The following is a 12,360-nucleotide window of genomic DNA, read 5'->3' as shown; positions in this document are numbered from 1 at the left end:
TTAGGGGACATGATGGTCCCTCTTGAGTAAATACATAATAAGTGTGAAGATCTGTTGGAAAATTGTCTTTCTGCTCCACGGGGAAGATTGAATCACAAGAGAGAGAATAGGAGAGCAATATAATAAGTGATACATAATAACACTTCAGTCTGTTGTACATAGCAAAGCATCTTATTTATTTGTCTCACGGACTCATTTTCTGAAGCAAGAGGCGCTTTGAGACAGCGTCCTTCCCCAAGGACCAGCTTTCACTGCCAGCCACATGTAGGAGGCTTAAGGGGCAGCTGAAAGCATTGCACTGCCCTGCAGCAGCATCCGCAGCACTCGGCTCCCTGTGAACATACAGCTGTCATAAATCCTTTCTCCCTGTGTTGTTTCTTGCAGGTAAACTATGACCACTTTACTATTAGTGTTTGTGTGTTTGCGAGTCATCGCCGCAGCCGTCTCTGTGGAGCTCTCAGGTACGTGCCCCGGGGTGCGGGAAAGCGGGGCTGAGCAATGTGCTGCACGCTGGTCCCGTCCCCAAGCGTGGGCAGCTGCCAGAAATAATTGTACCCAAGATCTGCTCTGTGTACACACAGGGCTCCTCTCTCTGGATGGCTGCTGTGCCATATCCTGTCACTGTTCTTGTGCTTGGGGAGACAGGGAGATAGCTCTAGGCAAAGGCAGATTTATGGGGAAACAAAGGGAATTTCAGCATTCCCCTTTCTTCAACCCTATCAGATGTGATCTCGTATCATGGGCAGCAGCTACACTGCAGTAGAGCCCTTCATTCCCTTCATTCCCACATCCGGCACTGGTCCAAATCCCAAAAGCAACCATGGCGCAAGGGTCATGGTTGTAACTTCCATTTTGCAAGTTATTTTCAGAAGACTAGACCAAAAAGGGTATGTCTGAATATGTGGGTACAGGTTTACAAAGCAGATATAGGCATTGGAGCATATGGAAGCACTGGATATTTCAGATTAAATGCGTTACTGATGTAACCATTGTTTTGTCTGGGAACTGGCAGACAGTAGTGACGGCCTGGAAGTGAAGATACCTGAACAGTCTCCCCTGCGTGTTGTCCTGGGAAGCTCCCTGAACATCCCCTGTTACTTCAACATCCCAGAGGAACAGGACACCAGTGCTCTGCTGAACCCACGGATCAAATGGAGCAAACTCTCAAACGGGACCGAAGTTGTCTTGCTAGTGGCCACTGGTGGGAAAATCCGGCTCAACACAGAGTACAGGGAGGCGATCTCTTTGCCTAACTACCCCGCCATCCCCACCGATGCCACCTTGGAAATCAAGGCACTGAGATCCAACCACACTGGGATTTATCGCTGTGAAGTGATGTACGGGATTGAGGACAGACAAGACACAATAGAAGTCCTAGTGAAAGGTGAGACCCTGCCCTTGCTCTTTCCTCTCAAGATCTTGCTGCCTGACCTGGGCAGAAGAGAGGAAGAAATATATGAGCAGAGGAGGGACTGCTCTCCCCATAGGCATAAACCTTTTCGGTCAGGTCACAGATAAGGCCATGGGCAGGTGAGCAGAATCCATGGGCCAGGCATTTATTTTAGCAGGCTAGGATCAGACTAAACAAACCAGTAAAATTACTCATGGCAGAATATATGGCAATAAAATGACTCTTCTGGCAGAAGGTGAGTTACAGAGACAGCAAGGCGACATCCTTGGCAGGAGGTGGTACTGGATACGCTGGGCTATTGCTCAGAAGGGTGAAGCTGGAACGAGGCCATTATAAGACCTTTTATTTCTTCCAAACATTTTAGGAGATGGGATGCCCTCAGCTGGAGAATTGGTCTGTTCTGGAAAAACTTTCCCCATCGTCTTGCAGAGCCCCTCCTAGTAATAGGTGGATAAAATAACAAAAGTTTCCCACAATCCTTATCTTTATCTTGGTTTTTGCTTTCAGTGTAGGACAGGAAGACAGTTTTTACTACAACAGTTAACCGGCAGGTTTCTGCTGCTCACATGCACTGGAGTACATGCCTGACGTTGGAGGCTGGGAGCCCCCTCATTACCTCCTGGTGAATTTTCCACTTGACTTAAAGACTGCTCATGCCAGACCAGAGTGGACCGATAGCCATCCTTTATAAAGATCCCTGTTCATAAAAAAAATATGACTTAGATACGTTTGCAGCAGATCTGGAGATTTCAAGTATATTTGCCTCTTGTTATTGTTTCCTGGGTGTTTGTACAGTGATTGACGCTCCGCACCCTTGGTCCTGAGCAGGACCTTGGGAGGTGGCAGCTTTCAAACCTGCACAGCAGCACGATCCCTGCTCTGCCCCACTGGCTGATTTCTGAACTGTGCATTTAAAACACCGCACAGAGCTGTATCAGGAAAGTATTTAGTGCTTCTGACAGTGATATAGCTCTGTGTTCTGGGCGATGGGTTTCTTCCCACTGTTCACACTACTATTCAGGTACTGGCTTTCAATGCACCATGACTTTGTTACAGCACCATGGGAGAGCAGTCACTGTCCTAGAGCACCAATGTGCTCTGCAGGGTCCTGTGAAAGGAGCCCATCAATTCACCCTTGGCTTGAGATTCTCAAATTAGCAGAAATAGTTCATTGTTTCTAGTTGACATGTAGTATCTGTTCTTTGAATCCCTAACTTCTTTGGAAGGAAAGGGGCTGGTCGCTCTCTAGCAGACACGTGACTGATGGCCATTGTGTTTTCCAGGCATCGTATTCCACTACAGAGCAATCTCCACAAGGTACACCTTGAACTTCGAGAAAGCAAAGCAGGCCTGTATCCAGAACAGCGCTGTCATTGCTACTCCCGAGCAGCTGCAAGCTGCCTATGAGGATGGGTACGAGCAGTGTGATGCTGGCTGGCTGGCTGATCAGACTGTCAGGTAATGAGCAGTGGAGGAGAAAGGGAAGCCACAGCAGGGTCGTTAGGGAAGGGCTTCTGTATTGAAGCCACCGACTGAAAATGGTTGAGAAACAGTTGCTAAATAGCAGCTGTTGTAATTGCTGACGTGCAGAGAGAGGCGGTGGATTGCAAGCCTCTGCCGGAGGATATGGATTCCCATATCCTTCCCATATCCGGGGATATGGATTCCCCCCTCTGCCTGGGGGAATCTATAGTAGGAAAGCAGAGTGACCACTGTCCTCCTCAGCTGCTGGTGACAGCTGAGTGGACAATGGCTTAATCCTCATCCTTCATCCTCCCTGAACAAAACAGATGCTATGGCAAGGTGCACAAGTGTGGCTCAGCCGTACCGAGCCGTGCATCCCCCACCAGGGAGGCACCTTGGCCTGACGTCCTCGGCCAGTGCTCCCAGGGACCTGTTGTGCTCAGGACCATCAGAGGGAGGGCAGGACAGCAGATCATCCTTCCCCTTCCCTATAACCCAGGAAAAGACATAAATCATCACACTGCACAGTGCTCTGCAGCCCTCTCCCAGCCTCGCAGCGGCTGCCGGTGTCCTGCCCTGCCAGTCCTTATGCACCCTCTCTTCCCCAGGTACCCCATCCACTGGCCCCGGGAGCGCTGCTACGGCGACAAGGATGAATTTCCAGGAGTGAGGACCTACGGTGTCCGGGAGCCAGATGAAACCTATGATGTTTACTGTTATGCAGAGCAAATGCAAGGTGATTTGGGGCTTTTATGTTTACGAGATGCAGAAGCAGCCAAAGCTCTGATCGTGCCTAGACTGGACAACTGTAAATACAGAGGCAAAGGGCCTAGAGGCAAGACAGGTTAAAGATGGAAAAGCACATACCCCAGCAAGGCCAGATATTCTCTACAGTCTCTTTGTTAGACCTTGGACAATTTTAATGTCAAATGACTAATGCAGTACAGAGGGTGGAGTCCGTCTAACCTCCACCAGAGTCCCTGCCATCCTGCGTGTCTCTGGTCATCCATTTGAGGGTGTGACATTCAGAGGTGTCCATCACCCATGCTTGTGGCAGGGATCCATCGAAAGGTTCAGCACATCAGAACTGAAACTGTCCTTTATCTTCCTCCTGCCCTGTGGCTCCAGCTAGTTTGGTATGTTTTGCTCCAGTCTGTATTCAGTCTGTAAGGCTCCCTTTCTTCTGGTCTTTATAGACAGTCACCAACATGGGGTTGCAGTTCAGCTGTAATACACAGGCCTTTTCATGTTATCCAGACTCTCAGGAATGGGAAGGGGAAAGAAAGGGAATTGGGATTAAATTCTACAGGTAATTCCTGTGCTAATGGATGGTGTGATTGCAGGTAAAGTCTTCTATGCCACCGCCCCCGAGAAGTTCACCTTCCAAGAAGCTTTCGACAAATGCCGCAGTTTGGGAGCCCGTTTGGCCACCACAGGAGAGCTGTACTTGGCCTGGAAGGATGGCATGGACATGTGCAGTGCAGGCTGGCTGGCCGATCGCAGCGTCCGCTACCCCATTTCCAGAGCACGGCCCAACTGCGGAGGAAACCTGGTGGGCGTGTGGACAGTGTACCTGTACATCAACCAAACGGGGTACCCTCACCCCAGCTCTCGCTACGATGCCATCTGCTATAGTGGTGAGTGCATCCGAGCTGTAGGACTAAGCAAGGTGACACATCAGCAAGCAGGAGCTCCCTGGCCAGAGCTAACCTCTTGCTTCTTTATTTTTATTTTTTTTTTTAAGCTAGGGGAAAAGCAGGTTTGGCAAAGGACTTGGTCCCCCATTCATGTTCAGGTAGGAAGCAGAGTCCAGAAAGAACACAGATGCCTGCCCTGGGGTGGGGGGGGGGGGGGGGGGGCTCTGAGGAGGTGGGTGTAACACAGCCCTCTTCTCTTCAGTCTTCCCACACCTTTCGGATTTGGTAGCTCTCCAGGAGACATGGAGCAGAGCTCAGATGCTTCATGTACAGGACTTTGAACGCTGAAGAAGGAAGAGAAGGAAAAAGAGAACAGATCTGATCCTGAAGATGGGCATAGTGCTGTGATGTGGTAGAGAGGCATGCCTGAGTTTCCATACTGGGATAAATCAGAGACTGCAGCAGTCTCCAGCAATCAGAAATGGGGCAAAATTGCACCTACGAGGTGGAGAGCATCCCAGCTACTCCCCCTTTCTTCTAATTGTACTCTTCTCCCTGCATCGAGAAAGGGGCAAAGCACAGTGGTATATGGTCTATTCAGGGCAACCAGAGGCTAGGATTCAAATAGGATTGCCATCTTTAAAAAAATATTAACAACATTTTAAAATATGTTTTGAAACCCTTTTGATACAGACTTATTGTGCCCAGATGCACGCATGATCAGTGTGTCAGGAGGCCCTGTAAAACCTCCCAGGCCCCTTGGAGTTATCCAGCTATGTGGCCAAGACTGGTCCACCAAGCCACAGCCTTCTGGTTACCTCAGGGTGTGCATCTGAAACTGCTGAGTACAGCCAGTCCTTGTCTGAGCATCTCTAGCTAATTCTCTGAATCCCTTGAGATCTGACAGGTACTGGCTAAAATGAAGTAGCAGGAAAATGGAATTGGAAATAAATAGAGCAGGGAAAGCAGTATCAGAGGAAAAGCCTGACAGTGTCTCATTATCTCTCCCTCCCCAGCCGAGACCTGCCTTCCTGCATATCCAAGATGTCCCATCCCTCCCTCATCTGCCCAGTTCTGTTTGACGCTGCTCTTTAAACCACCATCCTTGCTGTAGGTTGACCTGATCAGTGGCATGTTAAGCATGTTCTCCTACACCCAAGGGATGTGACTTGAGCAGAAAAGTGATCTGGGAGGGGAGAGGTGGGAGCTGTTTGAACGTATTTGGTACAGCAGGTGGCCTTGGCTGTCCTGGTGATGGGGTTAGCATGCTTATATGTGATGAGCTCTTAAGCCGTCGCCTGGGCAGAGCAGAAGGAGATAGTGATCCTGGTGAGACTTCATGCATTGAGTGTGAGGATCCAGTTGTCTTTCTCCCACGGCTCAGACGTGCTGTGGAGGTTATCCAAGCTCCCCTACTTCCCTCTGGCCACCTTAAATTCCTTGCAGCAGGCACTAGAGGTCAGTGCAGACTTGGATATGGGCAAGGTGTTCCCGGGAAGAGCTGGGAGGAGAGCGGGAAAAGTCCTCTCCGATTTGCCGGCTGTGGTACCCTCCGTGCTGAGGTGTTGTAGAGAGCCATTGTGGAGGAAGGAAAACCATTTCTTTTACCAGACCGCCATGATTTCCCTGCTCATGTCAGAGCCAGCAAACACCCAGCTTCTTCTCGGAGGCAGCACCAGCGCAGTACACCTTGCTGGATTGACCATGTCCTCTCTGATTGCTGCTTTGTCTTCTGATGTAGGGGACGACGTTGAGACTCTGGTCCCAGGGCAGTTCATCGACGAGACGGGAAGCGAGCTGGGCAGCGCCTTCACTGTCCAGACCGTCACCCAGACCGAAGTGGAGCTACCTCTGCCACGCAACGCCACGGAGGAGGAGGCCCGTGGCAGCATCGCCACCCTGGAGCCCATGGAGATCACACCCATCGCCACCGAGCTGTACGAGGGCTTCACCGTCCTGCCCGATCTATTCGCCACTGGTGTCACGATAGAGACAGCTGCCCCAGAGGAGGAGAACGTGACCAGGGGGGATGTCACAGGGGTGTGGGCTGTACCTGAAGAGGTCACCACCATAGCCTTAGGCTATACCCTCACCACTGCCCTCACCACTGAAACGGCAGAGGTGAGCTCGGTGGAAGAGGCCATGGGGGTTACTGCAACACCAGGACTAGAGTCTGCCTCAGCGTTCACAGTGGAAGATCAGCTCGTGCGAGTGACAGCAGTCCCTGGTGTCGATCTCCTCCCCAAGCAGCCCATCTCCCCCACGGGTAAGTCACCAGGACTCCGAGAAGCCTGACGATCAGTTTCTCCTAGAGGAGTAACTATTACTCTCCTAGAGTAACCATTCAGCTGAAAACAGTGTGAGCTTCTGCCATCGCAGTAGGCATCCAGGTCCCTGGAGGTGTGCAGGCGTGTTTGGGGTCAGGGACAGGCAGAGTGCCTCCTCCACTACAGTAGGACAGGAGAGGTGAGGAAGAGGCTGTGGGCCACGCAATTGTGTGCTGAAAAGGACTCAGCTGGCTGATGCTTGGGGCTGCCGTGGTCACACTCTGCACTCCCATGTGCATCTGGGTCCAGGGAAGGGGAATGTCAATGTAGGAAGATCCTAGAGGAGGGCTAAAGAGATCCCCTGAACATCACCCTCGATGACAGCGGAGCTCAATGAATGAGTCGTCTCCATCAAAGTGGGTTTGACAGGCACTGGTCCTTGCACTGTCACTGGGAAGACCCTTTCTAGCCACGCATCTTGGTGGAGGGGAGTTCCTGTATCTGCTGTCTCACCATGGCTTCTCTTCCCCCAGGTGTGGTGTTTCACTACCGTGATGCCACCAGCAGATATGCCTTCTCCTTCGTCCAAGCCCAGAAGGCCTGCCTAGAGAACAACGCAGTTATCGCCACTCCCGAACAGCTCCAGGCTGCCTACGAGGCTGGCTTTGACCAGTGTGATGCTGGCTGGCTGCGGGACCAGACAGTCAGGTAAAACTATATTGACATGAGGAAGACACCTCTCAAAATGACTATTCAGCAACAAAATTGAGGCTTTACTCTGGTCTGTCCTGCTGCTCTACTCATCAGCATCTAAAGCTTTCCTGACCTCAGGTTGTCTCCAGGCCATGGTATCTAGTGGCCAATAGACCTATTCTTCTCAACCTGTCCTATCTCTTTCCTAACCCATGCATATATCCTGCAGTGGTGAGCTCCACAGTGTACTGACATGTAGGAAAAGTGGAGGAAAACTTGTAGTCGTTGCCCCAAGTTGTAAGTGCAGATTAAACTTGTTTCCAAGCCACACTGGGGTCTTTGAGCACCTCTGACAGTGAAGTGTTTGTCTCCTGCTTCCAAGTACATCAAGGTTCTTCAGTCCTGGGTACATAGGGCTGACCTTGGGTTACCACTTCTCTTCCTCTTTTGATAGGTATCCCATTGTTAATCCCCGAAGTAACTGTGTAGGAGACAAAGAGAGCTCTCCGGGTGTGCGGTCGTACGGCATGCGCCCAGCCTCGGAGACCTACGATGTGTACTGCTACATTGACAGGCTCAAGGGTACGTTCTCCCCCTTCCTCTGGGCATGGCTGTGGAGCAAAGACATGCTTCACACCTCCACGTCTGCATGTGCATGGGTGGGGTGCAGGGACTCACGCCTGTTTTCTCTCCCATCCCTCAGGTGAGGTGTTCTTCGCAACCCAGCCAGAGCAGTTCACCTTCTCAGAAGCTCAGCAGTACTGTGAGAGCCAAAACGCCACACTGGCCTCTGTTGGCCAACTCCATGCCGCCTGGAAGCAGGGCTTGGACAGATGCTATGCTGGCTGGTTAGCTGACGGCAGCCTCCGCTATCCCATCGTGAGCCCCCGTCCCGCCTGCGGGGGGGACGCGCCTGGCGTGAGAACCGTCTACCAGCACTACAACCAGACGGGCTTTCCTGACCCGCTGTCCCGGCACCACGCCTTCTGCTTCAGAGGTACCCTCCCACCCTTTGTGGGGCGTGTAGACCGGTCTCCTCGGGGAAAGGGTTTTCACGAGGGAGGTTGGGCACATCGGGGTGCCAGTTTGGGCAGAGCACTTCACCGGCATCTTGGACTGTGAATTTTTGGGAACTTCCTCCAATACCTTTTTGTTCCAGCTCTGCCACCTGCGGAGGAGGAGGGGGTCACCTCGTTCTTTGAAGAAGATGTGCTGGCAACCCAAGTGATCCCTGGAGTGGAGGGAGTACCCTCCGGGGAGGAGGCGACCGTGGAGACGGAGTTTGCCACTCAACCTGAGAATCAGACAGCCTGGGGGACAGAGGTCTTTCCAACCGATGTATCAGTGCTCTCAGGTGGGTCAGAGTTTCCCTGTCTCCTGGGTCACACTTGGCTGGTGTTGTAGGGTTGGGACCCTCCCAAAATAAATGGGTTGTGTCTTTGCTGAAGGAGACTCCCTCTAAATCCAGACAATTATCACCGTATTAGCAAAGTCTGAGGCTGTGCCCACAGGTACCACAGGAAGAGCAGCTACACATGTATATTACTGAACTTTTGCCTAGGACTGAACTAAATGACCAGCCATCCTGCCATGCTGCAGACCAGCACACACAGCATTGCCAGAGCACCTTACAAAATATGTTGTTGTGTATCCAGGATGGGGAAGGCAGGCTAGAAACAGATCTCAGACTATGCCTTCCAGGGAGGACAGAGCTGCAGTGTGGTCAGAGCAGCACCAAACTTTCTCTCTTCTACGTGTTATCTCAGAGGAAGCAATACCTTGATTTTGGCACCTGGGAATTGGTGTCACTGTTGCCATCGTCCCATGTCAGAAGATTATACATTCTGTCAGTTTCCCAGAGATATATAATTTACAGTTGTTTAAGATATAATGGTCATTAAAAAATATGAAGGGACCAAATGATTTCTGCAAGCACTTTGTGCCTTTATCCCAAAGGTATCATTCTGGAGGTAAAGTCAATCAGGAAATTGTTAATAGCTTCTTTAAAACAATTTTGTAAATAATTTTCCTCTCTCTCTCTCTTTGTTCACCCTTTCTTTTTCAGTGAGTCCATCTGCTTTTCCTCCAGCTACTGTAATACCAGAGGAAACAAGTACCGATGCTTCCATCAGCGAAGTGTCAGGGGAGGTGACTGAGTCTGGAGAACATCAAGTCAGTGGTGAATCTTCAGCATCCGGGTGGATATCTGGAGTCACAGATACAAGTGGAGAACCGACTTCTGGAGTTTTTGAACTTAGTGGAGAACACTCAGGGATCGGAGAAAGTGGATTACCATCGGTAGACCTGCATACCAGTGGCTTTCTACCTGGAGAAAGTGGGCTACCTTCAGGGGACCTGAGTGGGTTGCCTTCTGGCACTGTTGACATCAGTGGCTTACCTTCTGCAGAGGAAGACGTATCGGTGTCTACTTCAAGGATACCGGAAATTAGTGGGATGCCATCTGGAGTGGAAAGCAGTGGGCTGCCTTCTGGATTTAGTGGAGAAATCTCTGGCACTGAGCTAGTCAGTGGCGTGTCGTCTGGAGAGGAAAGTGGACTCACCTCTGGTTTTCCTACCGTCTCTCTTGTGGATACCACGTTGGTGGAAGTTGTCACAACAGCGCCAGAACGGCGAGAGGAGGGAAAAGGATCCATCGGAGTCAGCGGTGAAGGAGATCTGTCAGGGTTCCCATCCACTGAGTGGGACACCAGTGGCAGAGCCCAAGGGTTACCCTCAGGAGCCGAGCTCAGCGGGGAGCCTTCTGGAGTGCCGGAGCTCAGCGGGGAGCCCTCTGGAGAGCCTCAGCTCAGTGGGGAGCCTTCTGGGGTGAAGGAGCTCAGTGGGGAGCCCTCCGGAGAGCCTCAGCTCAGCGGGGAGCCTTCTGGGGTGAAGGAGCTCAGCGGGGAGCCCTCTGGAGAGCCTCAGCTCAGCGGGGAGCCTTCTGGGGTGCCGGAGCTCAGCGGGGAGCCCTCCGGAGAGCCTCAGCTCAGTGGGGAGCCTTCTGGGGTGCCGGAGGTCAGCGGGGAGCCCTCTGGAGAGCCTCAGCTCAGCGGGGAGCCTTCTGGGGTGCCTGAGCTCAGTGGGGGGCCCTCTGGAGAGCCTGAGCTCAGCGGGGAGCCTTCTGGGGTGCCCGAGCTCAGCGGAGAGCCCTCCAGAGGGCCTGAGCACAGTGGGTTGCCCTCAGGACTGGATGTCAGCGGAGAACCATCTGGAACACATGAGGTCAGTGGCCTGGTGGACCTAAGTGGCCTTCCTTCTGGTATCGATGGAAGCGGTGAGGCCTCGGGCATTACCTTTGTAGATGCCAGTTTCGAGGAAGTGACAACAACCCCCTCAATTACGGGAGCAGAAGCGAAAGAGATTTTGGAAATCAGTGGATTGCCTTCAGGAGGTGAAGACTCATCAGGCATGGTGTCTGGGAGTTTAGACATCAGTGGTGAGCCTTCTGGGCATGTAGACTTTGGTGGGAGTGTTTCTGGAGTGCTCGAGATGAGCGGACACCCGAGTGGAGTGATTGACAGCAGTGGAGAAGTCTCTGGAGATTATGTCACCAGTGGCCTACCGTCTGGAGAGGAAAGTGGACTCACCTCTGGCTTTCCCACAGTCTCTCTTGTGGATACCACTTTGGTAGAAGTTGTAACACAGACGTCAGTTGCACAAGAGGTGGGAGAAGGGCCATCCGGGATGATAGAAATCAGTGGATTTCCTTCTGGAGACAGAGGACTATCCGGAGAAGGGTCTGGAGCTGTGGAGACTAGTGGGTTTCCTTCAGCGACAGGAGACTTCAGTGGAGAGCCATCCGGGATCCCGTACGTCAGTGGAGACATTTCTGGAGCCCCAGATCTAAGTGGACAATCTTCAGCAGTGACTGATATTAGTGGGGAGGCCTCAGGGCTTCCAGAAGTCACTTTAGTCACTTCTGATTTAGTAGAAGTTGTGACAAGACCAACAGTATCACAGGAACTGGGTGGGGAAACAGCTGTCACATTTCCCTACGGTTTTGGGCCAAGTGGTGAGGCCTCTTCATCTGGTGAACTAAGTGGGGAAACATCTGCATTGCCAGAAAGTGGTATAGAAACATCAACAGCTTATGAAATCAGTGGTGAAACATCTGCATTTCCTGAAACTAGTATAGAAACATCCACAATTCAAGAAATCAGTGGGGAAACATCTGCATTTCCTGAAGCTAGTGTAGAAACATCCACAGTTCATGAAATCAGTGGGGAGACATCTGCATTTCCTGAATTTAGCATAGAAACATCAACAATTCAAGAAATCAGTGGAGAAACATCTGCATTTCCTGAACTTAGCATACAAACATCCACAAGTCAAGAAGCCAGGGGTGAAACATCTGGCTATCCTGAAATTAGCATAGAAACATCCACAATTCAAGAATTAAGTGGGGAAACCTCTGCATTTCCTGAAAGTAGCACAGAAACGTCCACAATACAAGAAATCAGTGGGGAAACATCTGCATTTCCTGAAATCACAATAGAAACATCCACCATTCAAGACATCAGTGGGGAAACATCTGCATTTCCTGAAATCAAAATGGAAACATTCACAAGTCAGGAGGCCAGGGGTGAAACATCTGGCTATCCTGAAATTAGCATAGAAACATCCACAGTCCATGAAACCAGTGGAGAAACATCTGCCTTTCCTGAAATCAGCATAGAAACTTCAACAGTCCACGAAATCAGTGGAGAAACATCTGCCTTTCCTGAAATTAGCATAGAAACTTCCACAGTCCATGAAATTAGTGGGGAAAGTTCTGCATTTCCTGAAATTAGAATAGAAACATCCACAAATCAAGAAGCCAGGGGTGAAACATCTGGCTATCCTGAAATTAGCATAGAAACATCCACAGTCCACGAAACCAGTGGGGAAG

General features: G+C 51.1%; 1 protein-coding gene across 2 annotated transcripts in view; it reads left to right on the top strand.

Annotated features, from left to right (window-relative positions):
* Positions 1 to 391: 391 nt before the first annotated feature.
* The window catches only part of ACAN (aggrecan), a 28,460-nt gene continuing 16,491 nt past the window's right edge, over positions 392 to 12,360 (top strand). For both annotated transcript variants that reach the window (XM_075504208.1, XM_075504207.1), the window contains exons 1-13: positions 392 to 461; positions 1,013 to 1,384; positions 2,695 to 2,869; positions 3,484 to 3,611; positions 4,219 to 4,512; positions 6,254 to 6,778; positions 7,313 to 7,487; positions 7,927 to 8,054; positions 8,176 to 8,469; positions 8,632 to 8,826; positions 9,538 to 10,298; positions 10,518 to 11,691; positions 11,809 to 12,301. In XM_075504208.1, the coding sequence (XP_075360323.1) occupies positions 392 to 461; positions 1,013 to 1,384; positions 2,695 to 2,869; positions 3,484 to 3,611; positions 4,219 to 4,512; positions 6,254 to 6,778; positions 7,313 to 7,487; positions 7,927 to 8,054; positions 8,176 to 8,469; positions 8,632 to 8,826; positions 9,538 to 10,298; positions 10,518 to 11,691; positions 11,809 to 12,301 (4,784 nt within the window). The remainder of the gene's footprint in view (positions 462 to 1,012; positions 1,385 to 2,694; positions 2,870 to 3,483; positions 3,612 to 4,218; positions 4,513 to 6,253; positions 6,779 to 7,312; positions 7,488 to 7,926; positions 8,055 to 8,175; positions 8,470 to 8,631; positions 8,827 to 9,537; positions 10,299 to 10,517; positions 11,692 to 11,808; positions 12,302 to 12,360) is intronic.

Source organism: Mycteria americana, chromosome 6, assembly GCF_035582795.1.
Source record: "Mycteria americana isolate JAX WOST 10 ecotype Jacksonville Zoo and Gardens chromosome 6, USCA_MyAme_1.0, whole genome shotgun sequence".
Taxonomy (NCBI): domain Eukaryota; kingdom Metazoa; phylum Chordata; class Aves; order Ciconiiformes; family Ciconiidae; genus Mycteria; species Mycteria americana.
This window is presented reverse-complemented; position numbering and strand designations above follow the sequence as displayed.